Source organism: Eleginops maclovinus, chromosome 19 (assembly GCF_036324505.1).
Source record: "Eleginops maclovinus isolate JMC-PN-2008 ecotype Puerto Natales chromosome 19, JC_Emac_rtc_rv5, whole genome shotgun sequence".
NCBI lineage: Eukaryota > Metazoa > Chordata > Actinopteri > Perciformes > Eleginopidae > Eleginops > Eleginops maclovinus.
The window spans coordinates 23,506,166-23,534,116 of NC_086367.1; the positions used below are offsets into that span (position 1 = coordinate 23,506,166).

Below are 27,951 nucleotides of genomic sequence, written 5' to 3' on the forward strand. Positions count from 1 at the left end.
AGTACGACCAGCTAGCCGTGGAGATGAAGGAGGCCAAGGAGATTATAGATCAGCTGCAGGACACTAAACATGCCTTCAATGCGAAGGAGAGGCAGGCGCAGAAGCTCAGCCGGCAGCTCTGAACACCCACAAGGGAGACGGGAACTCCAGTGGAGGTGGATGTGACCTGCAAGAACTGGAGGAAACTACACCAGACCCTCAAGATGGAAAAACATATACTAAATACTGGGTGGACTTGAAGGCTAAACTGGGCACAGATGTTTCTTTAACATATAGAAAGTGTTTTTTGCTGTCTAACCTACGAGCATGTAAAGCTTAGTAATTTAAACGTATATCCTGTGGTTTAGGGCCCCTTTTAAAGCAGCGGCTAGACTTAATGACCTGGAATCAAAAGTCGAGGTCTCTCAGAAATGTGCATGTGGAAAATGTGACTCTGGTTGAGTTTTTTTTTTAATGCAAGATGCATAAGGTATTGTGCTCATTAGGTTTCTATAATTAAATCAGCAGCATGCCAGGAGGCCAGGCTGTCCCTGTAAATATTTTATGTGGTGATATTCGTTTGGGGTTCTTCAGTGGCCAGGAGATGTGGGTGGTCACCTATTTTTGGTGTTTGGAGGTGGAGAAAATGTGCTTAAAATACCTAATCATCCCTTCTGACGCTCAACCTTGTGCCCCTTCAAGGTTGTCGTTGCGTCCCCCCCCCCCCCCCCCATCTTGGTTGCAGGAAACAGTGTTTTATTGTTTATCCAATAAAGTTGAATCCTGCAGATGAGCAGGTTGGTGAAACTGAAAATCACTCGTGTGGAAGGCTTTTTTGCACATTAATGAAGTTGCAGTTTGATGTTTATTGAACCTTAATATACATATTGGGATGTAGGCTAGTTTTCAAGAACTAAAATAGAGACTTTAACTTTAAGAAAACAGTTCACAACATGTTTTTTCTTTGCCTAAATGGGTTCAAAAGATAGACACCACCACCACGTCTGTAAGCTAATTATAAGGCTAAAGCTAGCAGTCTGTTAGCTTAAAATTAGCCTGCTGGAAACAAGTGTACAGCTAACTTAGCTCTGTCCAAAGTAAAATATCACACCACTGTCTCTTAAGCTAATTATCATACCTCTTTTAAAATATATATTTTAAAAACAGTAAGATTGTAATTCAGTTTTACAGGAGGTTGTGTGCTGGCTGTGCCCCCTCATGTTCTCTTTGTGCTAGGCTAGGCTAATCATCTCGTAGCTGTAGCATCATATTTTCTGAGTGGTAGCAATCCCATTTAACTCTTAGCCAGGAAACAAATAAGTATATTTCTTAATGTGGTATGCCAAATGCTCTATCATTATTACTTTTTTAAGGTTGGTAATGCAGTTATCTAGCAACTATAACTAAAGGTTATCTATACAAGTTATGCTAACTAGCGTAGCCAGATGTAGGATGTAAACTATAGGTGTGCCGAGGCCTAGAATTAAAGTCTCATTTCTTGTATGGTCTTTATTTCTAATGTTATTAAAGCTTTTTCTGTTGTTTGAGGGTTTGGTAATGCATGTTTTATACAGTTATAAGCAGCCCCGATTTACTTCATCAAGACTTTCCTGCAGATTTTGGTTCTTCACGCTGGAGGCACTCAACGTTTCAAGGATTCAAGGTGAAACAAGATGCAAACTGACCCGTTTTATGTATTTCTTCAAAGTTAAAGGCTCAAAGAAAGTACTTCTACTTTATACTCGTAACGAAAGGAAGCTTGTGCGCTAAACTCTAAATATATTGAGGTAAGTATGCTACAAAATGCATGGATTACGCTGCACAAGCAGTTTTTGTACAGTATTTGCTGCTTTGAGTTTAAATAGCTGATTTTCTCCAGGGACTGATTGGACTTCAGCAGGGTGCGATTTGTAGGGGGGGATGGTGAGGATTTCCCCCCCTCTGGTTTTCCTATCCCTACCTCTGCTAAATTATTTTTATCTCCGGTGGGGACAAGGATTTCCCCCCCTTGATAGCGATGAATGCAACTTAACTGCTAGCCTACTTAAACTCTTGAAATCTAACGATCTTCAGTGTCTTTACATCAGAGTAGGCTATTCAGCAGCCTTCTGGCAGACGGTGCATATTTCTGAACGTCATCGAAGACAAAAACATTGTAACATTTTTGTGCGGGAACTTCGCAGGAAAAACAGCGCTGAACCAAACATGAAACGCGTTCAGAGCAGCATATCATCTTACTTTACAGGACCCATTTGCAGAATTGTGGATAGAAGAGGGCCGAAATGCTGCAGACAATGCCCCGATAGGAAAAACGAAAAAGCCACCACAAATTTGTCACCAGAGCCGACTGTTTACTTTGTCTAGTTTTCCAGACCTGTCCCTGAGTGTTGACAGCACGTTGTGCTATTTAGTGAATTATTTTGAGTGTTTGATTTAAGTTAATTGGAGGGTCTTTTCATGGAGAGCATTGATGCTGTTCTATGGTGCTTTCTGCCTGTTAGTGCTTACGCATGTTTTTGTGACGTTGAATAGAAATCCATGTATGGGTTATTAAAAGTTTTGCCATGTTGTGATGGGGACTAATCCACGGACCCGAAAAAAGGGCCTGTCTACTTTTTGCGTTTTTTTCTCCCTAGTTATGCAAGTTAAAAGTCCAATGTTCTTGTCTATGAATAAATTAAAAAAAACATCCCCCCCTCTGTTTTTTTGTCAAATCGCACCCTGGACTTCAGGAGCTAACTCAATGTTTGATGGTCTATTAAACTTCAGTAGACACCTTTGTATTTTGGTTTTGACTTTCCTCTCCTTAAGAAAATGCACAGAATTTTAAACATTGTCATGCAGTCTGGCCCCAAAATGGAAACTATCTCTCAGTTAAACGATATAAACAGACATGTGGTTTGAATGGGTTTTGTTGTCACTTTTGGCATTCAAAACTGTTGTTCTTTCACATGTAAAGAAAAGAGACCCTGGAGCCAGTGTGGTAGCTTGCTGCTTCACACCCTTTTTTTCCTTCAATCAAACAGTGGAAAGTAAACTCAACACAAGTACACATTACACCCAAGATGTGTGTGTGTGTTTTTTTAACATGAGCCCACAATCACATAATGCTGCATAATTTTCAATTTTGGGTGTTTTGTTTTTAGAAGCCAGTGGGAATGTCTAGAAAAACCTCACCCCCGAAAGAGAAGAGAGAACATAGGGTGAAATCTTTATGGAAAAAATATACTGGTCAATGTTTAAACACAGCTTTGGTAGCGGTTTCCTCTTTAAACCCCAAAATAATTACTGTTCTATGTTTTTCTCATGCAGTTTTTAACATGTTTAGGATTATGTAGCAATTATATTGTCAGTTTCCTCGATGAGCCTTTGTGTGTATGAATTATTGAGAGGTTTACTTCAGGGATGGATTTATTTTGTTTTTAAACTCCAATCATAGATTAAAAAAGCTGTATTGTTATATGCAAAGAACATATACTGTCTAGTTGTTGGCAAGCACAATGCAACACACAAATAGTGCGAGGGGAAATACAAAAGTGCAAGAATAAAACAGTGCTAGATTTGGATGTTGCAAAAATAAAGAGCAGGAATGCATATAACATATAATAGAATCGAATGAGTCCTACTATTTCTGACTTCAACTTTTCTCTGTGTTTTATTTAAGTAGCTTAACAGCTCCTGGATCAATTGCTGCAGAACTTGGTACAAATATCCCCTGATGATGTAAAATTGATGCACCAACTTTTCATCTCGCTCCATCATTGGATAAAAACTTCCCCTTAAGCGTTAAAGCTGCACTCATGTCAACAAAACACTGTGTAAGTTAAATAATCATATGGAAGTTTACTTAAGTTTGCTTCACCATTAATGGGACACAATCTGGACAATTTGAGTGGCAGACACTTAATTACCTGCATTCTGGGGTTTCCTTCTGCCACTATATGGTGGAAATAGAGGTGTCATGATATACCGGTCTTCACAAATCAAAACGATTCACAGGTGAAACAGATAAAAAGCAGTGTTGCAAATATACAAAATAAAATAATCCATTGCAATTGGTAGAGTGAGAGAATAAGAAGTGGAGGTCCAATAAACCACTCATGTTTTTGTCAGTGGTGTTTACCCCCTGGCTAGTTTGTGCTGAGGATTAAATCACTGGCATCAAGGCTGTTTCCAGTTCTGGTTGGAAGTGTGACTCCACTTGTTTTCCAAAATGCAGTAGATGCAATCCATCTTTTAGAAATCGTGTTTTTATTGGAGTTGACAAATACAAGTAGTCTAAATATTGAAGGGGGCGTGTCCCCAGCGTGTAACCCCCCCCCAAGTCAGCTTAAAAATAACTTTCATTCTCATTTGACCCAAAACATTCATCCCTTTGGAAACTCACCCTGGTATTACATGTACAGAACATTATAATGACATGTAGCCCAGTGGGGGAACTGAGGGGACCCTGCAACAAGCGAGCATGTTGATTAACTGTTATTTTTACAGGCTGAAATTACAGGCTGCCGCAGGAGGAGGAGGAGGAGGTGCGACAACAGACGGGACTTTCTCCTGTTCTCCTTCCCTATTGGTTTCCTGTTGCACGCGAGACAGATTCAGAGAGACAGACAGGAGTGAGATAACCCCGCTCTTATATCCAGGAGACGCCGCAGCTCCTTTCAGACGCACCTTTCCCCTCAAAGCTGCGCGGAGCTCCGGAGAAAACACACCGGGGTTTGGGACTCACTGAATCCGACTTTAGAGGCTCTGCACCCGGTGAGTTTTTCTACGATTTCATGGAGTGCTCTTCTTGGGTCAGGTTTACTTAAAATGACTTTCTTTTTAGGGAAAAACACTGCTTTAGTGCACTTTGGATGACGGATCATTAGAGGAAATGATTTGTAGGAGAAGTTAGTTTTTAAACATTGACTGAAACACATTTGGATTTTTTCAAAGGCTTAACTGTAGTGTAAAAAACGGACATTAAGCCAAAAAAACTAACTTTAAAGATTAAATATAATATAGAGATATTAAAGTTAGAATGAACCACATCGTGGAGCCAGCACAGACACTTTAGGGGACAGAAATTAAACAACATAGTCCCAAAAATATATAGTTTTTAAAAAGAAATACCATAAATATACTTCTGCAAATAAGGATTATTTTCATTGTTAAAAAATCTGCTTTAAGTCAGAAAATAGTAAAACAAGTCCATCCAAGTTCCTCATATTCCAATGTTATTGTATTTAGATGTCTTGTTTCAGTTTAAGCCCAAATATATTCACTTAAATATGATGACAGAAAAACCTGGATCTCTTCACAGATGGAGGCTAATAAAGATGCATTTTCGGACAAAATTGCATGAAATTGGACTTTAATGATTGACAAATGAGTCCATCAATCCATTTATCCACTGATGATTTTGCATAGTGTCTGTAGATGCCAGTCAATAGTAAACAAGCCCCCGCCTGCCCTCCCTCACTGAGTGATAGTTATTTACTTTGTTGGATGAAGCTGTGCAGCCCGGGGCGAGTGGCTTATTGAGTTGGTACAATAAAAAGCGAGGGATGCTGGGAACCCACAAAAGACTTTGGGTTGCACTTACTGAGAGGATAATGAGTCAGATTAAAGTCAATTCATCTGTTAGAGAGTTCACTGACAAAGTCTTTTCTGGATGATTAGGAATTAAAGTCAACTATCTGACAAAAGAAGCACGTCTTTCTCAGTTTTCTCCCTTTGACATGTAATGATTTGTTGGCGTTAAGTGGGTTTTATTGCTTTGCGTGACTTTCTTTAATGTATTCCTTACGTATTTAAAGACCCTGTTTACTTTGTCTGGAATATATGTTCAGAAGTCTTCTTAAATGCACTTTATTTGAAGAGAGTCATTGCAAAACTCTGAAATATATTGAATCATGCAAAAAATGTCAAGAATTGCTGCTTTCAGCCACTAAAATGTGGACATTTGCTGTTTTAGTTTATTTGATATCGCATTAAAGTGATTATTTTAGGGTATGTACTGACAAAACAAGATATATGAAGACCTCACCTTGAAATGTGACAAACTGGGATGGACATTTTTCACTTTTTCCTGACATTTCATGGACAAAAGTGATGGATTCAGATAAGTAATGGATTCGCCCATGGACATGAACTATTTTGTCATTCGATATATGATTTAACGTCACTTGTCAAGCAAAAATGTCAGACATTCATCAATTCCAGTTCCTCAAATGTACAGATTTGCTTCTTTTTCTCAGTTTACATCAGTTTGTACCTTATGTATTTCAGTTTAGGTAATTTGAAGATGATATACCTTGGATAAGTTGGCATTTATCACACATTTCGGGCATTTTACTGACTAAACAACTCACAGAATAATGATTATGGCAGCTATGGTTATCAGATTCACCTCGCCTGTCTAAAATTGTTGGCAGAGAGAGAAGATTACCCCCTCTCATGACTCCATTAAGTTGCCCAATTTTGGGCGTTTTTTCTGCAGACACATCAGACCTGTCTGTCTGTCGTCTCTCCTCTAGCATCCCTCTGACCCTGTCTTCCTGCCTGTGGTGCGTTCAGGGCTGCAGGATATTTCTGTCCCTGCACACGGGGTCAGGGGTGGTTAAGATCTCTCGGGGCAGGAAACCCCCGTTTGCTCCGGAAAAAAACAAACAAACAGCCTCTCCACATGCAACAAAGGAAACATGTTTAGCTCAGTTCAGCAATTAAAGGAGGAGACGGAGGAGGGAGATTATAAAGCTGCTGTTAGAGTTCATGAGAAGACTTTCCTTACCAAGGTGTGGCTTTAAGTAGTTTATAAGAATACATTTCAGCGTGTTATTAGGTCTTTAAATACATGCTGTTATCTCTTCCAAGGAATGTGAAATCCTTAACCTAAAGAGCCAAAAAAAGAATGAAAAAATCTCTGGAGAAAAAAGTTTACACTAAATTCCCTACTCACTTTACAAGTAGGTCTATTTCTGCTTTAAAGAGTCCTCTCCTGCTGATGTTCAGGTGTATATCAGTATGTAGAGTCTCTACTTTAAAGAGTCCTCTCCTGCTGATGTCCAGGTGTATATCAGTATGTAGCGTCTCTACTTTAAAGAGTCCTCTCCTGCTGATGTTCAGGTGTATATCAGTATGTAGAGTCTCTACTTTAAAGAGTCCTCTCCTGCTGATGTTCAGGTGTATATCAGTATGTAGTGTCTCTACTTTAAAGAGTCCTCTCCTGCTGATGTTCAGGTGTATATCAGTATGTAGAGTCTCTACTTTAAAGAGTCCTCTCCTGCTGATGTTCAGGTGTATCTCAGTATGTAGAATCTCTACTTTAAAGAGTCCTCTCCTGCTGATGTTCAGGTGTATATCAGTATGTAGTGTCTCTACTTTAAAGAGTCCTCTCCTGCTGATGTTCAGGTGTATATCAGTATGTAGTGTCTCTACTTTAAAGAGTCCTCTCCTGCTGATGTTCAGGTGTATATCAGTATGTAGTGTCTCTACTTTAAAGAGTCCTCTCCTGCTGATGTTCAGGTGTATATCAGTATGTAGAATCTCTACTTTAAAGAGTCCTCTCCTGCTGATGTTCAGGTGTATATCAGTATGTAGCGTCTCTACTTTAAAGAGTCCTCTCCTGCTGATGTTCAGGTGTATATCAGTATGTAGTGTCTCTACTTTAAAGAGTCCTCTCCTGCTGATGTTCAGGTGTATATCAGTATGTAGAGTCTCTACTTTAAAGAGTCCTCTCCTGCTGATGTTCAGGTGTATATCAGTATGTAGTGTCTCTACTTTAAAGAGTCCTCTCCTGCTGATGTTCAGGTGTATATCAGTATGTAGTCTCTACTTTAAAGAGTCCTCTCCTGCTGATGTTCAGGTGTATATCAGTATGTAGAGTCTCTACTTTAAAGAGTCCTCTCCTGCTGATGTTCAGGTGTATATCAGTATGTAGAGTCTCTACTTTAAAGAGTCCTCTCCTGCTGATGTTCAGGTGTATATCAGTATGTAGCGTCTCTACTTTAAAGAGTCCTCTCCTGTTGATGTTCAGGTGTATATCAGTATGTAGTGTCTCTTTATTTTTCTCATACTGCCTGTGCTGCAGATCCTCTTTTCACCCTCTGTCTGAAACCAGAGCCCAGTCTGCTCTGGTTGGTTAGCTGGCCGGCTCTGCTGTGATTGATCAACCGCTTAGAGATGTCCCGCCCCTTAGCCTATCACGTACCATGTGTTGGAACGATTCCATGTTTTGACAGCCATAAGGTCTGTTGATTTCTGTAGGATTGACTCACAATCAGGTTGTATAAAATGTTGGCGTTATCATTTCTGTGTCAGAGCCACAGGGAGCTCCTGAGTAGTGGCTAATGAGTTGCATGCATGTAACTGTTCTGCATTAACATACTACATACTTATTGTCCTTCCAGACCTGCTCATTCTCATCATGCATTACTCTTGTTTACTGATGCAGGTGTTGATCAGTGTTTGTTGGCTGCAGACCAAACCACAGAACATGCTGCTGCACAAGTGTACTCAGTCAGTATCCAGTCTGATGATCTACTTACACTAAGTCATTACACACACACACACACACACACACACACACACACACACACACACACACACACTCTGATTTATATCTTAGTTTGGCAATATTTCAGATGACGCTGCAGGGCGACAACCTGTGAGATAAAACTGAGGCGGAACTTTTTATTTGTGTTGTGTTGAATGTTTCTGCATCGGATAGGAAGACCTTCTCTCTCTGCCCTCCATCATCCCGGTGTGTTTATGTAACTGGTGTTTCCACTTGTCGCCCCCGGTGTAAAAGTCTCCATCCATCACAGTGACTTTACTCGCTATGCATCCTCTTCATTTCTCTTTCCCAGGAACCATGAAGACGCTCCTGCCTCTGCTGATCCTCCAGCTGCTCCTGGTTCCAGCGCTCTCGGTAAACTCCCAGTGACTAAAACTGAAACTAGTCACGATACATAAGACATAATGAAAGCCGACACCCTGAGATATGCATCTGATTTTGGAAGATAGAATCAATGCAGTAGTTGAATCTCATCCTTATTCCTGGCCCTCATACTAGAAGTGCTGATTTGTTCTTTAAATCTGAACTTCATTTGCAATGTTTTAACATCATTTTCAACATTGTGATTTTGAAATGGAAATGAAAAGTATTTTTTGTCTCTCTTCTAATTTTCTATTCCTTAAGTCTGAGACACATTTTGAAAGTTGGCGATTATTCCCTACATTTCCCTTCAAATGCATATTTTCCTTTTTAAATGTCCACCTTTTTATTCCCTGTTCTTGGCAATAATGTTCCTTCCGTCTTTTTTGCTCATGTTTCAAAGTATATTCTTACCTCGGCAAAAAGTCTGGACTAATCAAGTCATAGATGAATAAAGTGAAGGCAAATCATTGAACATGGATTATAATTGTAGTTTTGTTTACGTTGTGATGATGTATTCACTGCTGTGTGGCGTTCAGGTGCCCAACGTGGATCACTGGGACACCTGGGGTCCGTATGGAGAATGTAGCCGGAGCTGTGGTGGAGGACTGACCATGAGGAGCCGACGCTGCCTCACCCTCAGGTAACCATCCTCCATCCATACCTGTTTGATGTGCATCAGCAAACCTGTGTCTGTATCTCCATGGAGAAAGAAAAACATTGACGTCAGGAGGGGTTTTCTCAGGTCTAGAACAGTCTGCAGGGAGGGGCCTTCAACAAGTCTCTGCTACTCTGGGTGGGGCTGCTAAAGAGGAGTGGATGGAAAATCAACCTTTATATCTGAGTTTTTGGTCTGAAGGGAAGTCGACATTTCGAAAAAGAAAGTCAGATCTTTTAGGAAACAAGTTTGACTTTGAAGAAAATCAAAAGGAAAAAAAATTGGGAGACAAAAAGTGTGAATTTTGAAAAGTCAGAAGTTTCTTAAAGTCGACATTTAGAAAAAAATGCAGAAATCTGAAAGAAAGTCTGATTTTGAAGACAGAAATTCAAAAAAGTTGAAATTTCGAAAGAAGTTTAAAAAGTTTGAAAAGAAAATCAAAACAAAAAAATAGGAGACAAAAAGTGTGAATTTTGAAAAGAAGATGATGAGGGCCACACGAAGAAGGAGTTAGAAGGATGAGAAAATAGAGAGACAGTTTTTAAGTCGACATTTAGAAAAAAAGTCCCGTTCTTTTTGAAAAGTCATTTTCTTTTAGGAAAAAAGTGATAATTTTGAACAAAAAGTCGGAAATGTGTTTGAATGCAGTTCTGTCCTCTCATTGTCCTGTTTGTAAACTCTGTATACCAAACAGCACAGGGTGAGGACGGAGGGTTGCCAGCTCACGTTGTAAATGTTGTGTTCAGGGCTTCAATAGCTGGAATCCAGCCTGCGTGTTGCCTCATGTCAAAGTGATTCCTATTCATGAGGGGAAGTGGTGTGTTCAAGTCATTCACAGCCAGCATTAAGGGATGGTTTGGATGTTTTGAAGTGGGGTTGAATGGCGTTCTTCTCCATAGTTCACAACAACGTACATTTGGCTTAAAGAGGCTGCTCATTTTCAGGTTCATATCAGTGTTTAGGGTCTCTACTGATTGGTTAGCTGGCCGGCTCTGTTGTGATTGGATGGACAGGGATAATACTAATATTACGGATATAGGCTAATAATGATCAGAGCTCCCCTACTACAAAAGCTCTCTCTCTCAAGTCACTTCAATTACTATAATGCTGACATTTTATCAGAGATGTTCTCCAAAACAAATCTGCCTCCCCCAGCTTTAAGAGTACTACAACAACAGTACTTGACCTCCCGTTTAGGATCACTGCTGCTCTGGTTTCCTCCTGAACCCCACAGTCAGAAAATAATCTGCTTTGTTTACAGTTTTTCTGGCTGCAAACCCTCTGAAGAATGTAGGTGTGCCTTTTTTATTGGGCATTAACTCTGATGGAATTCAATAATTAATAAGAAGAGGACAAATATTATCATCTTTTCCCGCCAGGCAGAACATTTTAACCTGTTAACGTGTCCAAACAGTTGTCTGATATGTTGTTGCATTCAGGGATGGCAAAGTGTAGGAAAATGCACTTTCATCCTGATAGATTGACGTGGCAGTGGTGGTGTTTAAGTTGTGGAAGTCCATATTGTATTGGAGCAGATAAGCAGCTGTTGTTAATGATCTGTCTTAGGGCTGCAAATACTGATTATTTTCCAAGTTTCTCAGGTATATTGAAGAGGATACCTTTAAATGTCTTGTTTTAGGTTAAAAAAAACGTGATTTTTACATTAATTTGATACAAAATATAGAAAATCAGCAGCAAAAACATCCTTTTCTGGATTTCTTTCATGAAAATCCCCTCAAACACTTGATTGTGAAAATGGTTTTCAGTAAAATGACTCATAGTTACAGCCTTACTTCCAACATGTCCCTGCAGTCAGAGTTTTTACTGAGTGATGAATTACAGGGAAGGGGAAGAAATGATGAAATGAGGCTCGCTTCTACCCAGTTGGATGAACCTGGGTATATGTTGTCTGCCAGAATCTCACCTTTAAACACAGGGATTACTCAGCTGTTGACTCATCAGCTGCTTCACAGGAACTCCCCTTTTGCACAACATTTAATTCAGCGTAAAAGTACCTGACTTTACCTGAGCTATAATCAGTCTTTACTTTAGCAGAGTTTTCCACTTTCATATACTTCTAGGTGACTCAAATTTAGAAACCTGTTATACCTTTTTTGACAACATTTAATAAAGATATATTTGAAATGGATTTAGATACCTGGTCAGTAAAGTTAGCTCCAGCTGTGCAAAACTAAAATGAAATACACATTAATGCATCACTAGTTAATGTTAATTGTTATTATACAGGTATTATATATATATATATATTTTCTCTATTTTAAAATGAATTATTCTGACTCATTATTTATTATTAGTATTATTATATATTTTCTAAATCAATATTATAAATAAAATAAGGTATTTTTCCAGCTTCATCTATAAATAATAATAATTCAATAATATAATGACTTTATTTAACGGGCCTTTTTGCATAATGGGTACTTTTGATGCTAATACTTGTACTCGTACCAGAGCGTTCCCACACTGTGGTGTTACTGCTAGTTACAACCCTCAGTCCTTCTTCCAGCTCTCGCGCTAATCTGATTTAATTCTCTGCGATCAATGACTCCCCCTTTCTTTTATGCATCATCCTGAATTAAAAGCAGTGTTTAATGTTTTATTTTCCACTCCCAGGTGAAGGTTGAGGCCTGATGTTGTCTGAGTGTTCGGACATGTTTTAGTTTCAGTTCTGGCGTGCCGACCGGAGCGTGTCTTGTTTTCAGAGCTGCAGGGCAGGTACTTTAGAGGTGACTAAATCATGAGTTATCAGCCTGCTGTCTGTGCCTTCAGAGCTGTGTGTGTGTGTGTGTGTGTGTGTGTGTGTGTGTGTGTGTGTGTGTGTGTGTGTGTGTGTGTGTGTGTGTGTGTGTGTGTGTGTGTGTGTGTGTGTGTGTGTGTGTGTGTGTGTGTGTGTGTGTGTGTGTGTGTGAGACGCTGTTGCTGAGAGCTGTTTTTCTGATTATTACAGACGGGAACTAAAGAGGAACGACTCTTACTGTCAGAGCTGGGACTTGTTATTTCTGCTGCAGCCTCACCTGCTCGTTAACTGTCACCACGATGACCCATCAAGACTTAATGGGAGAGAAACACACACAGAGGGGGCTGTTACCAAGTGTTTTATACATGGCGATGTGACAGGCGGACACCCAATGTGCTTCATGCCTTCAACACATTTTTACTGGTTGATCTTTCAAATCAAAAAATACAATCCTGTTGCATTCTGGGAAATGTAGGATCCAGGGCTTTTGGAGCCTTTACCGCATTATTGAAATATTTGTTTTTAATTGTCTCCCAACTTGATCAATGTGTCGTATTTGTAAAACAAAAACACTCCTATTAATGTTTAGTTTTCTGCCTTCAGGACCGATGGAGGACACAACTGTGTGGGACCAGAGAAGTCTTACCGCACCTGCAACATCCAGGTGATCAAACCGTTGACTGGATGTGTGCTTTTTATCTTATATATTTTGTATGTATTCTAAATGTTTGAATAAGTTTTGGAACATGAAATAAACGTTCCTTACCCCCCCTCAGGACTGTCCCGAGGGATCCAAGGACTTCCGTGAGGAGCAATGCACCAAGTTCGACGGGACCGACTTCCAGGGGAAACTCTACACGTGGCTCCCTTATTACGGAGGTCAGCGGGAGTTGTTGTTTTTGCATAGAATGTGCTTCTCCTGGACTGTGTGACAGGAAGGAGGTTGAATTGTGAGTGGACCTTTATATACATGATCTGTGCCTGACAGCGGAGAACCCCTGTGAGCTGAACTGCATGCCCAGAGGAGAAAACTTCTTCTACCGCCACCGCAGCTCCGTGGTGGACGGGACGCCGTGTCACCCCGGCCGCAGAGACGTGTGTGTGGAGGGAGTCTGCAAGGTAGGACACACACACACACACACACACACACACACACACACACACACACACACACACACACACACACACACACACAAATGCAGATGTACTGTTGTACTTTTGGAAGCTGATATTGTTGTTTTTATTCGACTACACTCATTTTTACCAGCTGGGAGGATCGATTTCATATATTTGATTCTGACTACGAGTACTTTTCCTTTGATTCTTGACGTATGCTTCCCTGCTCAGCGTCTGGGCTGCGACAACATGCTGGAGTCGGCCCAGCAGGAGGACCCCTGCCTGCAGTGTGGGGGCAATGGTCAGTCCTGCTCCCAGGTGAAGAACAGCTTCTCTGTACGGGACCTGCCGACAGGTACGCTGCTCTTTACCCTCCCTATTCGACATCAGAGATTATAATTTGTCCCTCTGACGATCACTTAAAAATATATACCCTTAATTCCCAGAGGTAAATGTGCGTAATGATGGCACTGCATGCTGTTTTTCTTTCTTCTTTGCGAGTAATAACCAACTAAATTATGACATTCGACATCATAGATCTAATATCAGTAAAGATTTACCAAATTTATTGCCAATTTCTCGGCTCAAATTTCATTAAAAGCTGATTTTAGCATATAAGATGAAATAAGTCAAACTTTACCCACATATTTATCTTTATTCCAAATCTGGATAGGACATGAATCATGAAGATAGATGTGTGGGTGTTTTAGGAGCTTGGAGAGTACACGCATGCGTCTTTGAAACTCGTCTGAATGAAGGGCTCTTAGTAATTGATCTGTTTAAGGATCCTTCCTGGAGCATGCGTTGATTTATTTCCTCTAAGGCATTGGGTAGTTCTTACTGCATGTGTTAATAAATGTACTTCATCTCAGGCTACAACCAGATGTTCATCATCCCTGTTGGAGCGACCACCATCAGCATCAGAGAAACCGTGGCCACGCGCAACTACCTCGGTGAGACTCAGGAGCATCCTTTAGGATTAGACCTCTGCAGCTTCTAGATCCCTCTCTCTGTATCCCGCACACACTGACCGGTTCCTCTGTGCAGCGATCAAGAACCTGCGCGGGGAGTACTACCTCAATGGACACTGGGTGATTGACTTTTCCAGAGCGACACCAGTAGCCGGGACGATGCTGTACTACCAGAGAGGAGCCGAGGGAGACAACGTCCCCGAGACCATCATCGGGCGCGGACCCACCACGGAACCCCTGGTGGTGGAGGTGAGATTTCATACATTTATCTTATGTGTGCGGGAAATATTCAGCTCCAAATCTCTCCCTAAAGGCGGTGTGTAGCATTTAGGAACACAAGCTTTACTTCTGTAGATCTGTTTCTGCTTCTTTCCCTGTTGCTTTCATCCACACACCCACACCTCAGCCAACGATGAAACCTTTCGTCAGTATTTAAAGAGTTTTATAGGAAATCTTATCTCAATCATGGCAAAAGCAGCTTAATGTTTAATGTAAATGTCTTCTCCTCTCAGCTGATCAGCCAGGAGCCGAACCAGGGGGTGGAGTACGAGTTCTACCTTCCTAACGGACGCTCCAGACAGGGATACTACTGGAGCTTTGGATCCTGGTCCTCCTGTAGCAGGGAGTGTGGATCAGGTCAGACTAAATGATTTCAGAAACTAAAAGTATTCCATTAGCTCAAACATTGGTTTAAAAATAGGTAAGACGAAGGGATGATAATGGTTCAGATGAAATGCATTTACCAGTCGAGTAACCCTTTTTTTCGAAGGACAGCTTAACAAACACAGTATATTAAATATATTCTAAAGACAGACATTTTCTATAAGAGGCTGCTCCTGTATGAGAGGCATCTTAATTGACAATATATATCAGTCCTCTCTCCCTCTCGTCCTCCATCAGGCTCCCAGTCTCGTCAGGTGTTCTGCACCATCGATAACGAGGCGTACCCCGACTACCTGTGTGCGTCTCTGCCGAGGCCGCAGACCAACCGCACCTGCAACCCCCACACCTGCCCCCAGACCCGCAGGTAAACACACATGCACATTAAACCAGAAAATACGGGACAATTATGTCGATTTTGACAGATTTTTTCTCAGGCAAACCGTATTATTGTTTATGATGTCTGAAGGATGGCGTACCTGTACCCTCCTCAGTTGTGGAGCCCCTCTCTAAGACCCAGAGCGCTGGTGTTCAGGTAACCAGGCTCTGATAGACCTAGTGGTACCGTAGACTGCAAACACCGGGGGAGATCTAAACCATAAAGGCGTTATTGATATGCCTATAAAAAATGTTTTGTGTAATTTATTAATAGCACTTTCTATTTGTACATTTTCCCTGACATTCAAGAGAATTATTCACTTATGAGGAAAACATTTGATATTTTCTGAGATGAATGTGGCTGAGAAAAACAAAAGAACTCACAAAATAAAAACAAAACAAGTCAATATTTTCCAAGATAATTAAGTCATACATTTGCATTAAAAAAAAATCTGAAAAAACATGAATTTTGTGTTTAAAATAATTAAAATTCTCAGCAATTTGATTTTTTAAATACATTTTTTACAAGAAACAGACTGGAAATTAATAAAAGTATATCTTAGTTTTCTTCTTGTAAATGTACTAATTTAATCTTGGCAAATATATTTTTCTCTAGATATTATTCACATTCTTTAACATATAATGGTCCGCCTGTCGTTCCATCCCATCCTTCACATTGACACCTTGGAAACAAAGATTTTATAGAATTACGTAATGAATATTGATCTCCCCTCGGAAGTGTTTGACTCAGTAGCCTCTGTGTCTAGCACCAAGTCTGTTCCTCTGTTCCTCCAGGCTCAGAAATCAGCACTGATTTTATCCCAGATTTCCCTCAAAGTTATCCTCCTCCTCCTCCACCTCCTCCACCTCTTCAGTGATCCTGAGCCGCTGCCTGCTCTCCCTAACAAACTGTAGAACTACCCGTCCCCGTGCTTTAGTGCAGCTGCTGTGCTGGAGGTCAAAGGTGGCCGTGCAGGGTGGGTTGGTAGTAAATATCCGGGGCTGCAGCCGCTGGTATTTCCTGCTCTTTGACTCAGAAACCCGAGATGTTGGATTCTTTGCCTCATAATGTTTCAATTTGAAGAAAAACAGCAGTAAATGTTAGTGAAACTGAGCTGTGTGTGTGTCCTGGAGCTGGGGAAGAGATAAAATATGAGCTTTCCGGTTGTAGTTTTAGTTCTAAAGCTGCTTTATTGTCTTTAATCCAGCGTGGATTATGAGGCAATGGGCCGTAACACTGCTCCTTTAGCAAAAACTAACAGGCTTTATAAGGTTTCGCCTCTATTTGTAGTTGTTTTTAGTTTTTTTTTTGTGTGTGTTTGTGTCTTCCTGTATCCTTAGTATCCTTTCCTTGTACATCTTAATATAATGAAGAATTACAAATAAATAGGATAAAATATAAAGGCAAAGAGAACGAGGAAATAAGGAAGGCAGAGAGACAAGAAGAGGAGAGAATAAATGGATATTATTCATTTATTTTGTACAAAAGGCTTCATTATACTTCTTCTTATGGAACACATTTATACGTCTTAGAATTATCACATTTAAAACATGTCCAAGAAGTCCTTTACTGAAAAAATGGACAGTTTTCCAGATTTGAAAACTTCTAAAACATAGGAACAGTTCAAAGTAAACCTCTACAATCTCGTAATGAAACACTTTGTCACTTCCTGTCCGGACCCTTCTGTTTCCTGTCTCTCTTCCCAGCTGGCAGACCGGAGAGTGGAACACCTGCTCCGTTACCTGTGGCGGAGGCTCTCAGGTGCGCAGCGTGCAGTGCGTCTCCCATGATGCCGCGGGGCCCCAGGTAGTGGAGGACGCCGTTTGTGCCGCCTACGCCGAGGCCCCCCCCTCCCTGCAGACCTGCAACATGCAGAAGTGTGCCGAGTACAGAGCGAGCCGGTGGAGCGCGGTGAGAGAACACCAGACCTAAACACGATTAATGAAATGGAATCAGACTTTTTACTTACATATTATATTTTCCTCTATTTTCTTTATTTAAGTCTCTTCAGGCAGCGCTTCACTTCAGGCAAGATATGATCTGATAATAAGATATGAAAGGTTTGATCAAAAGCTACAGCAACAAGAAAAGTAATAATGAGACAGTTTCAGTCGAGGAGCTTTCAGGTTGATCCCCTTTGGAATATACATTTTAAAGAACCTAACAGATGATCTGAGTACCCGTCTGACACACCCTCTCTTCCTCCATAGCACACAATGAGAGTCATTAGAAAAAGGAGCTTTAATTGATGACCTGGGGAAAGTGAGGAGAGGTCAATAAAGATGAAATAGTGTTACGTAACAAAAAAAGAGATCTTCTCTGAGCAGCAAAATGAATGTGTGAAAGCTCTGTGACTTAAAGTCTTAGATTTAAAACCAAGGATGCATAATTAACCCCTTAAAGCAGCTATATGTGCATTAACAGCGAGTGCATTGAGCGAGACATCAACCTCTCAAGAAACACAAGCTGCATTTTAAACACATAACCTCCTCCGGCCTGAACCTTAAAGCCTGATGTGTGCTGCAGTGCTCGGTGACCTGTGGGTCAGGAGAGCAGACCCGGGATGTGACCTGTGTTGGGTCCGGAGGGATGAGGCTGGAGGAGGCCTCCTGCAGCGCTCTGCCGCGCCCCGCCGGCCGCCCGGCCCTGCACCCAGCCGCCCTGCACCCGCCTGATCAGCTGGCACGCCGGAGACTGGGGACTGGTGAGCGGAAAACACACATCCTGCTCTGATGTGACGTGACTGTGAACAGAGGGGGATCACGCTGTTTGATCTGTTCTGTCCCTCAGTGCTCCAGGAGCTGTGGATCCGGGTCCCGGGAGCGTCAGGTGATCTGCTCGGACCGCGAGAGGAACCTATACCCTGTGAGCGAATGCAACGCCCATCCCAAACCCTCCACCGTGGAGCGCTGCAACACCCAGTCCTGCTACTCCCCCCAGGGTGAGGCACGCTGCACCAGCTACAAGATGAAGCTCCTGCTACACACTGTCTCTTTATTTTACACCGTGTACGGAAAGATGAACAGTCCACTGACTGTGTGTGTGTGTGTGTATGTGTGTGTGTGTGTATGTGTGTGTGTGTGTGCAGTGGTCCCCAGCATCCAGGACCCACGAGGACACGATAACACTCAGACTGTTTTCCAGCCGTACTCCCCGGACCAGTCCACAGGTTACACTCTCTAAAAGACCCTTGCTCTCTGGGGGAACTTGAATTGAATGAATAGTTTCTCAAGCCCAGTATCTGCCCCCCCCCCCTCAGTCCCTCTCTGCTGATATAACCCCCCCCCAGCACTAATTATGAGGCCTGACGTGTTTTCAGGGGGATTGTTGGCCTGATTAAAATGTTTCTGGAGCGGTGGAGTGTGAGGAGTGTGTGACGTCCTGCAGGAGGAATTCATAGTCTGAGGTCCTGTGTGTGTGTGTGTGTGTGTGTGTGTGTGTACAATGTGTTCATCCTCCCCCCCCTCTGTTTGGTTGTGCAGCAGCCCGCAGGTCGGAGACGAACGCGGTGCAGGACCCCCACAGCTCGGCCCCCGCCCTGCACTGCAGCCAGGCTCCGTACGGCTGCTGCACCGACGGACGCACTGCAGCCGGGGGCCCCCAGGGGCTGGGCTGCCCCCGCGTCCCGGCCCCCACTGCTGTGCAGCCTCACTGCAGACAGAGCAGGTAAACTAAACTGAACATTAAATTATGATTCACCTCGGACAATATTTGTCATCTTCTTCAGTATTGTTTCCTCTAAAAATCTGTAGGATCTTATTCTAAAGTCTGTGTGAGTTCATAGACGATAATAATGAATACAGATAATAACCGGTGTCAGCTGCAGCCTGTCAGTCCTCTGCGGTCACTCTGGGTGTCACCGTAACGCTCCTCTGACCTCACATGGTCTGGCTTCACCCTCCCGTTCTGACCACAGAGAGACCCAAAGGGGCCGAGCTTTTCTAAGAAATGTTCCTGCTGCTGTCTCAGGACAGAGTGTCTTATTGTGCCTTGTCCTGTTCTCAGTTACGGCTGCTGCCAGGACGGCGTGACGGCGGCACAGGGGCCCAACAGGGAGGGCTGTGCAGAGTACTCTGCCCCCGCCCCCACGGTAAGACGACACACGGACAGTTTGTTTATTCATGGGGATACATGCTTCTGTTTCTGATGTTCTCTGTCCCTCAGGCGGCTCCCTCTCTCCCCACGGAGAACGCCCCTCAGTGCAGACTCACCACCTACGGGTGCTGCTACGACCGCACCACGCCTGCAGGGGGGCCCAACGGAGAGAGCTGCCCCAACCCCCCCAACCACAGTAAGAAACCCCCTGATTCACATGTTCTTTTTTTGAGTACGGGTTTGAATACCCTGTGTTGTAACCGGTATGCTATGCTAACATGCTACATCATTCTGGTTTAGGGAAAGGTCATGGTTCACCAGCTATGACTCTTTGAGAAGTAAATATAAGAATGACTTTGAATGCTCGGATAGAATAGAGATAGGAAAAGATTAAAGTCCAATCTTTATCTTTGAAATCTATCTCTCAAATGGATAAACTGTCCCAAATGATCTTTAAATGATAAATAAATCAGGGGAACAGTCCAGAGTCCGGTCCCTCACTCACTTTTTAAGAAGCTATACAATATTTTTTGTCAATTTAGCAGATTCCAGCAGAGGACTCAAAGGGTTTGTTTGTTTGTTTGTAACTTAGATGTTGATTATCAGGCTCCTCCCACAATGCAACATCCTGAGCATAAAGTCATATATAATGAATGCTGCCCCCCCCCCCCCCCCCCCCCCAACAGTCGAACGCTCGCTCTGCTCCCTGCCCCGCGCCGCCGGCTCCTGCAGCAGCTGGACACCTCGCTACCACTTCGACGTGCTGACCTCCAGGTGCCTGCACTTCTGGTTCGGCAGCTGCCACGGCAACAGCAACAACTTCATGACCCGGGCCGATTGCCAGAGGGCGTGCACGGTACCGACCCCGAGCCAGACGGGCCCGGCGCCGCCTCCAGCCCCAGCTGCACCGGCCACGCCGAGGAGGGAACCCACCGGCGGAAGGACGTCTGGAACTGGAGCTGGTTCTGCACCCCCGTCCGGAGGCTCCGCAGGTACTGGGTCACATGACATGGGCAGGATCTTCACGGTCCAGGGGGGCTCCACCGGCAGACAGGCCACCAGCGCCGCCACGCAGGCCCACAGAGCCAGGATCCTCCGTGGCCGCCGGCCCTCCTCCCCCGCCACCGCCGCTCAGCACACCGGCCCCGCAGCCAGGTAAGACCGGCTGGCGAGAAGCCCCCCCCCCACCTCCACTCGTCTCTTAGTCCTGCTGAAGGAGCCCCGATCTGAGGACGAAGGAAACGCCCCCCCCCCACACAGACAGAGATCACGAGCGTCCTAAAATCAGATGAAGAAGTTGTTTATCTTATTGTCATGTTTACATATTTACATCCTGCATGCATGACAGAAAACATACCAGGGTTCCTGCAGATCCAGAGGAGAGGCATTTATTTAACTCAGATCAGACAGAGCCTCAGGAATCGGTATGCAATGTTTGACGTTGCACAGTCTGGATCCAGTCAGCGGTGATTGCATGAACAAAGAAATCTCAGCTGTAGAATTATGCAGAAACATTTTCAAAATAATAACAAGATTATTCAATTCATGCCATCACAACGTTTAAATGTCTTCAGTAAAATGTATTCATTACTGAGTGTGTACCTGAACTTAAAGAGTAACTCTGCAGGAGAGTTTATTATATATCTGTGTGTGTGTGTGTGTGTGTGTGTGTGTGTGTGTGTGTGTGTGTGTGTGTGTGTGTGTGTGTGTGTGTGTGTGTGTGTGTGTGTGTGTGTGTGTGTGTGTGTGTGTGTGTGTGTGTGTGTGTGTGTGTGTGTGTGTGTGTGCGTGCGCTTTATTCTGTGTAACATGCTCTCTCAGTGTGTAGACGCACATTATTCATGTGATGCTAATATGAGCTATTTCTTGCTGCTTTACAGACAGTCATAGATCAAATATGTCAGAGCTCCTCCTAAAAAAAGTCAAATTAAAGCGCCTTAAAGTCGGATTTCCTTTCTGTGAAATAAAATGAAGAATGAACGACAGGCTATGCAAAGAGTATTTTCCTGTAGTAAATCTAAACATTACACATTAAGCTCTCATTATCTAAGAGGACGAAATTGCCCCTATCCTAAAACTGAAATATTTGATATTAATTCAATTATTTGACTGATTACTAATATTTGTAATTATTATTAATTAATTAATTGTAATTCTTTTTTTTTTTTACTTTTACTGATTTGAATCTTTTAATGAAGTTTAGTCCCGACCATAAATACCAAATCTAAGTTAGTTATAGCCCTTTAAATGTTCAAGAATGTTATGAGGAAGCTGGACACGGTAATGTCATGCAAAATAAATGCCCCAAAAAATGTGAAAATAATTGAAAATATACAGCGTTCTTTTTTTAGGGTCAGAGGTGTTTCTGTGTGTGTGTATTTTTAGCAATCAACACCTGAATTGCACTTCATTTCGACTCCGACTGTAACGCAGCATAAAGTAGATCCTCCGCTCTGCAGCTTCAGCTCCTCGCACTCTCGCTCTCACCTCGTCTCTCTTTTTAAACTGGACTAAAAGTCTGGAGAAGTTCTTCACCTCACAGCGGGGTGTGTGTGTGTGTGTGTGTGTGTGTGTGTGTGTGTGTGTGTGTGGAGTTCCTCTTGGTGGTGTCGTGCTCCCCCCCCCCCCTGTGTTGTCTCTGTGTTGTGGTTAAACTAATAAAGGTTCTGCTGTGATGCGTCACTCTGTTGTCCGTGTGTGTGTGTGTCGTCCTCTCTGTGCAGTCTGGTGTTTTAGCTTCCTCTTCTTCCATACTGGGAACACTGGGTTTCTTCTGGTGGAGGGAACATTCTCCTCTGTGTTGATGGCTCAGATGTTTTGTGGGAGCAACTAACATTTTAATTCATTATTAATGTCCTTTTATTTCTGGACCACAAAAAAGTTGATTCATTATAATATCTTTTATAGAAAAGTCATAAAAATATCAGCTGCATTTGTTATTTCTGATTTGGTGCATAAAATAACAGAAAGTAGTCCCAGTCTCTAAATGTCTTGTTTTGTGACTCAAAATTGGGAAAATCGTCTCTTTGATAAGAACAAAAAAATAGAGAGAGGACTAATATCTGTTTTAAAGATCTTAAAAACACTTTTCCCTCAAAGGAATAACTGCAATGATGATCAAAATAGCTGCTAATCATATTTATGTTCTTATTTATTCAACTTGTGACAAACAAATGTCCAATAAACATTTTATAGAATCATCCTTTCGTTGATAAATCCTCCAAAAATACTGAAAAAGGTCTATTTTAATTCAGTGGTGATGTAATCCCAGGTGATGCTTTTAATTCTCTTGTTTGATCAATTTAACGATAATCAATTAAACATAAATATGAAATAAAAAGCTGTAAATTCCCTTATTTTGGGGGCAGAAAATCAGATAAATATTTAATGGAGATACTTGGGTCTGATGGTTGCAGCTGTTTGGGGGTGGGGGGGGGGAGTTGCATCGTTTGTCCCTCTTTGCTGCATGCCTCTGTTTCCTCCTGCTGACCTGCAGCCGGTTGTGGGCGCTCTTTATGTTTGCTTTGGTGATCAGAGAGCCAACAGTGGAGCATAAAGTGACTCCTCCTCTACCCCCCCTCCCCCCCATCCTCTGTCCTTTATTTCCTTCCTTCCTTCCTTGTTCCCTCCTCTCTTTCTCTCTGTCCTCAGCCTGACGCTGGGGGGGGTGAGCATCGATCAGTCGGACCCCTCCTCGGTGGAGGCGTTGGTGGGACAGACCGTGGTGCTGCCCTGCAGAGTCAGCCCCCCCCCGTCCTCCACTGTGAAGGTGGAGTGGAGACGAGACGGAGTCCCCCTGTCCACACGCAGGTGAGACACACACACACACACACACACACACACACACACACACACACACACACACACACACACACTCGTGCTCAGTGTGTGTGATTAACCCCCTCCCACTGCTGTGATGTTCCGCAGGCATCACCAGCAGCCCAACGGCTCCCTGCTGGTCGGCCCGCTCACTCAGCTGGACTCCGGGTGGTTCCTGTGCGTGGCGACCCGGGAGCAGGAGAGGGATCACCGCTACATCTACCTGTCCGTCTCAGGTAGAGCGCTGTCCTATTGAACATCAGCAAACAGAACCAAACAGACATCTGAACGCTGGATAAAGCCAGGTTTTTCTGCATGTTTTTAGTGATAAAGTGTGTGTGAATGAGTGTGTGAATGAGTGTGTGAATGAGTGTGTGAATGAGTGTGAATGGGTGTGAATGGGTAGAGAGAGGAATGAAAGCGGACAGCTGCTCAGAGAGGAGGACAGAACACGGCCTTTACAGATACAGTATGTTGTACACACTACAGGTGAATAGGGTACAACATTTAACTGGCAGACATCAGCATGAAACTTCCCCACTTCATCCCTGACATCGAGAGGATTACTTTTTATATTACAAGTTTTCTGCAATGTTTTGTTTAAATATGCAAATGATGCTTTTTTGAATGCTCTGCCTCGATGATTTTAGGAGAAATCTGCAGATACAAATAGACAAAGGTTGTGAAATAAAACCCTCATTGTGTATTTTGCGTGTTGTAATTCCAGTAGTCTGAAAGAAAACATGTTAAGGAGCAAAACAGCCAAAAAATACCTTCTTATTTGTTGGTTTTTTAAAGGAATGTACCTTTGTGTTTCTTTTGGCACATTAAACACAGTGTTAAAAGTCCAATAAACTTCACATGTTTCAAGATATGAGAGAGCATCTCAGAAAAAGCCTCCCCCCGCCCGGTGTTTGATCGGGTAATTGGGTTCAGACTCGGTGAGACGTTCCTCTGCCCGACTCTAACCCCAATCAGTCGAGAGACCCCCAAACCCGCGGTGCTGATGTCATGGTGATGTCAGAGGTTGTGTCAGAACAAGCTGACCCTGGAGTATAATAGACGCCTTTATGCATGATTACATGTGTGTGTGTGTGTGTGTGTGTGTGTGTTTGTGTCACAGTGGGATCTTCGTCGGTTCCCACCTTGATGCCAGGAGATGGTCCCGTCCCTCGGTGAGAAAAAAAAACCCTTTCTCGCCGAGAAATGACAGATTAAAGACCCCAAATGAAAACCTATTTAGTCTATGAAGTCTGCACGGTTCTGAATATTGAAACAGCCTCTGATTGAGTTATATTTTCTGCTTCCTCTCAGGTTCAGTATCGACCGGTCGGGCTCCTCTCTGCTGGAGAAGCGTTCAGGTCAGACGGCCCTGCTGTCCTGCAGCATCGCACCGCGCTCCGCCCAGCAGGCCGTTAGCATCGGGTGGACCAAAGACGGACAGACGCTCAGCGACCCACGGTCAGCATGGCTCTGATATAAGACATGATGTTATGGGTGCACACGTGCCGATACTGGGGTGGATAGGGCATCAGGGACATGAGTGGGCAGTAAATAAATGATGTCCCTTCCCGTGTCTCAGGTTCACCCAGCACCTCGACGGCTCTCTGAGCATCGTCTCTGTGCGCTCCGCCGACTCAGCTCTCTACACCTGCACGGCCTCCTCTCAGCAGCAACTGGAGCAGAGGACGCTGCGGCTCAAAGTGCAAGGTGAGCTCGTCGATCAGTGTAAGGGGCAGATCTGACTCTGAATCTGCACGGCATAAACACACTACATTCAGATGATGTTATCTGCTGTCTTCAGGTGTTTATTGTGGCTGTAACTCCACGCAGTCACCAGCAGAGGGCAGTGCATCTGTCTCATGAAATCAAGCTTCAGAATTATTATTTGATGTCTTCATTCTGTTTTCTGTCCAGCGGACCTGAAGATCACCACGGCTCCGAACAACATCCAGGTCTCTGAAGGCAGCACGGCGCTGCTGCCCTGCGTCGTGTCCGGAGACAACGTCAGCATCGGCTGGTCCAGGTAAGAAAACACACAAGTATTTGTGCTATTTATCCTTAATGCTTAACTTTAAAATGATTCTGATATATTTAAGATCTGTTTCAGACACACATGTGGAATACTTTTATCTTTCAAAGGAAGATTATAAATATATTTAGGATGATAAACGTTACATAATCAGAGAAATAAGAAACACTTTGCCTCCTGCGGTGTTTCTCAGAAAGCGTTATTAGATAAATGTGAAATAAAGCACTCTACTAAAACAATTGCATTCAGAAATATTGCTTTTATACGTTAAAAATAATTGTTTTCTTCACTTAAAGTTGCTGAAAATGACAGAATACAAATGTCAAATACATTTGAATTCTGTATAAGAACCCAAAGCATCAACAGGAGATGCACAAATCTATTTCCTCTTCTCCTGTCGCTGCAGAAACGGCGTCCCGGTGCGCCCGGACGGCCATCACGTCCTGAAGTCTTCTGACGGCAGTCTGATCCTGAACAGCGTGACGCCCGCAGATGAGGGGACCTACACCTGCAACGCTTACACCGGCATCTACTCTGTGAGCGCCGTGGCCGAGGTCCGGGTCACCAAACACACGCAGCAAGGTCAGGAGGGGTCAGCTGGGGTCAATTATATGAAAAGAATAGTTTCTGAATATGAGAGACAAAGACAGAGGCCTCACGTATTCTACAGAATATTATTCCCAGTAACAGGAATATCTTCCAGTGCTTTGTTTTTGTTCCCACGTTAGATATCTTGGGCCTGCAGGGGAACAAAAAAAGCATAAAAACAAAGTGTGAGAGCTTCGGTTCCGGAGCTGCTTCGACCTACGCTAGACGTTAAAACATTGAAGTTGATTTCCAGTGCTGTGTGTTTGGACTGATTGTATTTACTTAAATTAAACTAGTTTAAGGGTGATAGTCCAGGGACTACAGAAACTAAAATACTGTGTGTGAAACTAAAGCCCGGTCTCCCGCTGCAGATGAGGACGTCCCCCCCGAGTGTGTGGACCAGCCCGAGCTGTCTAACTGCGTTCTGGTTGTCCAATCCCGACTCTGCTCCAGACCCTATTACTTCCGCTTCTGCTGCGCCACCTGCACCCGCCACTCGCAGAGGAGCAAGAGGTCCCGAAAGCTCTGGTAGGAAAAACACTGCGGGACAACGAGGAGGGGAGGACTGCATTTTGAAAAACACTGAACTTCTGACAAAAGGGACGTAAAGACATGTCCTGTCTGCGGCGGGTGCAGCATCACACGAGAGGAAGAAGGGACGGAGTCTGTTCGTACACTGAATATCAAAAAAGGCCTTAAATCTTTCTTATTTTGTATTCTGTATTTGGAGTCACGTAGTATTTATATCACAGTTTGCACACTCATCGTCTTCCTTGTTTTTTTTGTCCCGTTCCGTTCTTAAATCTGGTCTCCAATAGGTGCAAAACCCTCAGCAGGACGTTAATATTTCGGACTAAATACAAGGAAATGGGGCTTGAACTGAAATGTAAAGTCTGTTGAAAGTGACAAACTCTAAGTTATTGACCCATCATTACCTTCATCGCCTCCCAGCTGTCTCTTTTCTTAAAGTCATTTATTATTTCTCTGATCACGGGTTGTATTTTCTCTTTGTGATGTTTATTTTTTATGTAATTATTTGATAATAAAAATGATATTTTGATAAAAACTCCGACTGGTTTGGATGTTTGTGTGGTGTGATGTTCCAGCTGCCGACACAAGGTGGCGCTCAACGAGACACATCCAGTCATCTGGTTGCTTTAGTTTGTCACCTGCAAATTAATAAATGATATATTTTAGATGACAAGACTTACCTTAATATTTTTCAAGTGTATTGGTTCTGAAACAGGCTGGTATTTAATGCATCAGAGGTTTTTAAGCCATGTGTTTCTCTCGGTGGTCCGTGGTGGAGGTATGTCTTTATTAGAGGATTTTCTGACTCCTGCTCCTTCATACTTCTGCTCCACTACAAAACAAAGGGAAATATTGTTGTATTATTATAAATATTGTAAAATTTAGAGAGAAATGTAAAAGTAAATCAAGGAATTATAATATAAAAATAGAACAATTATCCTTTTAATATAAAAACACATTTTATTCGGAGCTTTTGGTACGTTATATTTATTCTGAAGCTAAAACTTCTGCACATTTATTAAATTGGATTTTAAATGCAGTATTTTTTATCTGTAACAGAGCATTTCTACCTGTTGAATATCCTCTCCTTTCAGCTGTGGGTGACACTGATCATTAAATGGACAGCTCCATGTCCCGTTTTTTATTCATTAGAGGATTATCTACCAGCACAAGCTTTGGTCAGCTTTTCTTCACGTGTGAACACAGTTAAAGTAGCATTCAAAATAAAAAAGAAGGCAGGTTATAAATATTCATCCTTACTGTCGGCATCACTAGAGCATCTTTTGGATTTAGTTTATTTGAGGACAGTGTTCTCTCCCTCTCCGTAAAATATCAAAGGACACTTTCAAAAACACACATTTCAAATGTATATCAGTGATAAATGTAAACAATTATTATGGGTGAGATGTTGGTTTCTGTCTGTAACTTCAAATGACTTCATTCAA

At 42.8% G+C, this 27,951-nt stretch overlaps 1 protein-coding gene across 1 annotated transcript; it reads left to right on the forward strand.

Moving 5' to 3' along the window:
• The first annotated feature begins 4,638 nt into the window (after positions 1-4,638).
• On the forward strand, positions 4,639-27,041 carry paplna (papilin a, proteoglycan-like sulfated glycoprotein). The gene is given in 28 exon segments (XM_063907993.1): positions 4,639-4,737; positions 8,832-8,893; positions 9,439-9,542; positions 12,919-12,979; positions 13,092-13,194; positions 13,304-13,434; positions 13,663-13,786; positions 14,304-14,384; positions 14,479-14,651; positions 14,915-15,038; positions 15,303-15,429; positions 17,148-17,352; positions 17,968-18,075; positions 18,077-18,145; positions 18,232-18,382; positions 18,530-18,610; positions 18,924-19,107; positions 19,447-19,531; positions 19,606-19,732; positions 20,223-20,691; positions 23,188-23,346; positions 23,464-23,591; positions 24,479-24,530; positions 24,670-24,816; positions 24,938-25,065; positions 25,273-25,381; positions 25,794-25,969; positions 26,347-27,041. Coding segments are annotated over 27 exon segments (3,624 nt in total). The 5' UTR covers positions 4,639-4,737; positions 8,832-8,836; the 3' UTR covers positions 26,508-27,041.
• Positions 27,042-27,951: the final 910 nt, after the last annotated feature.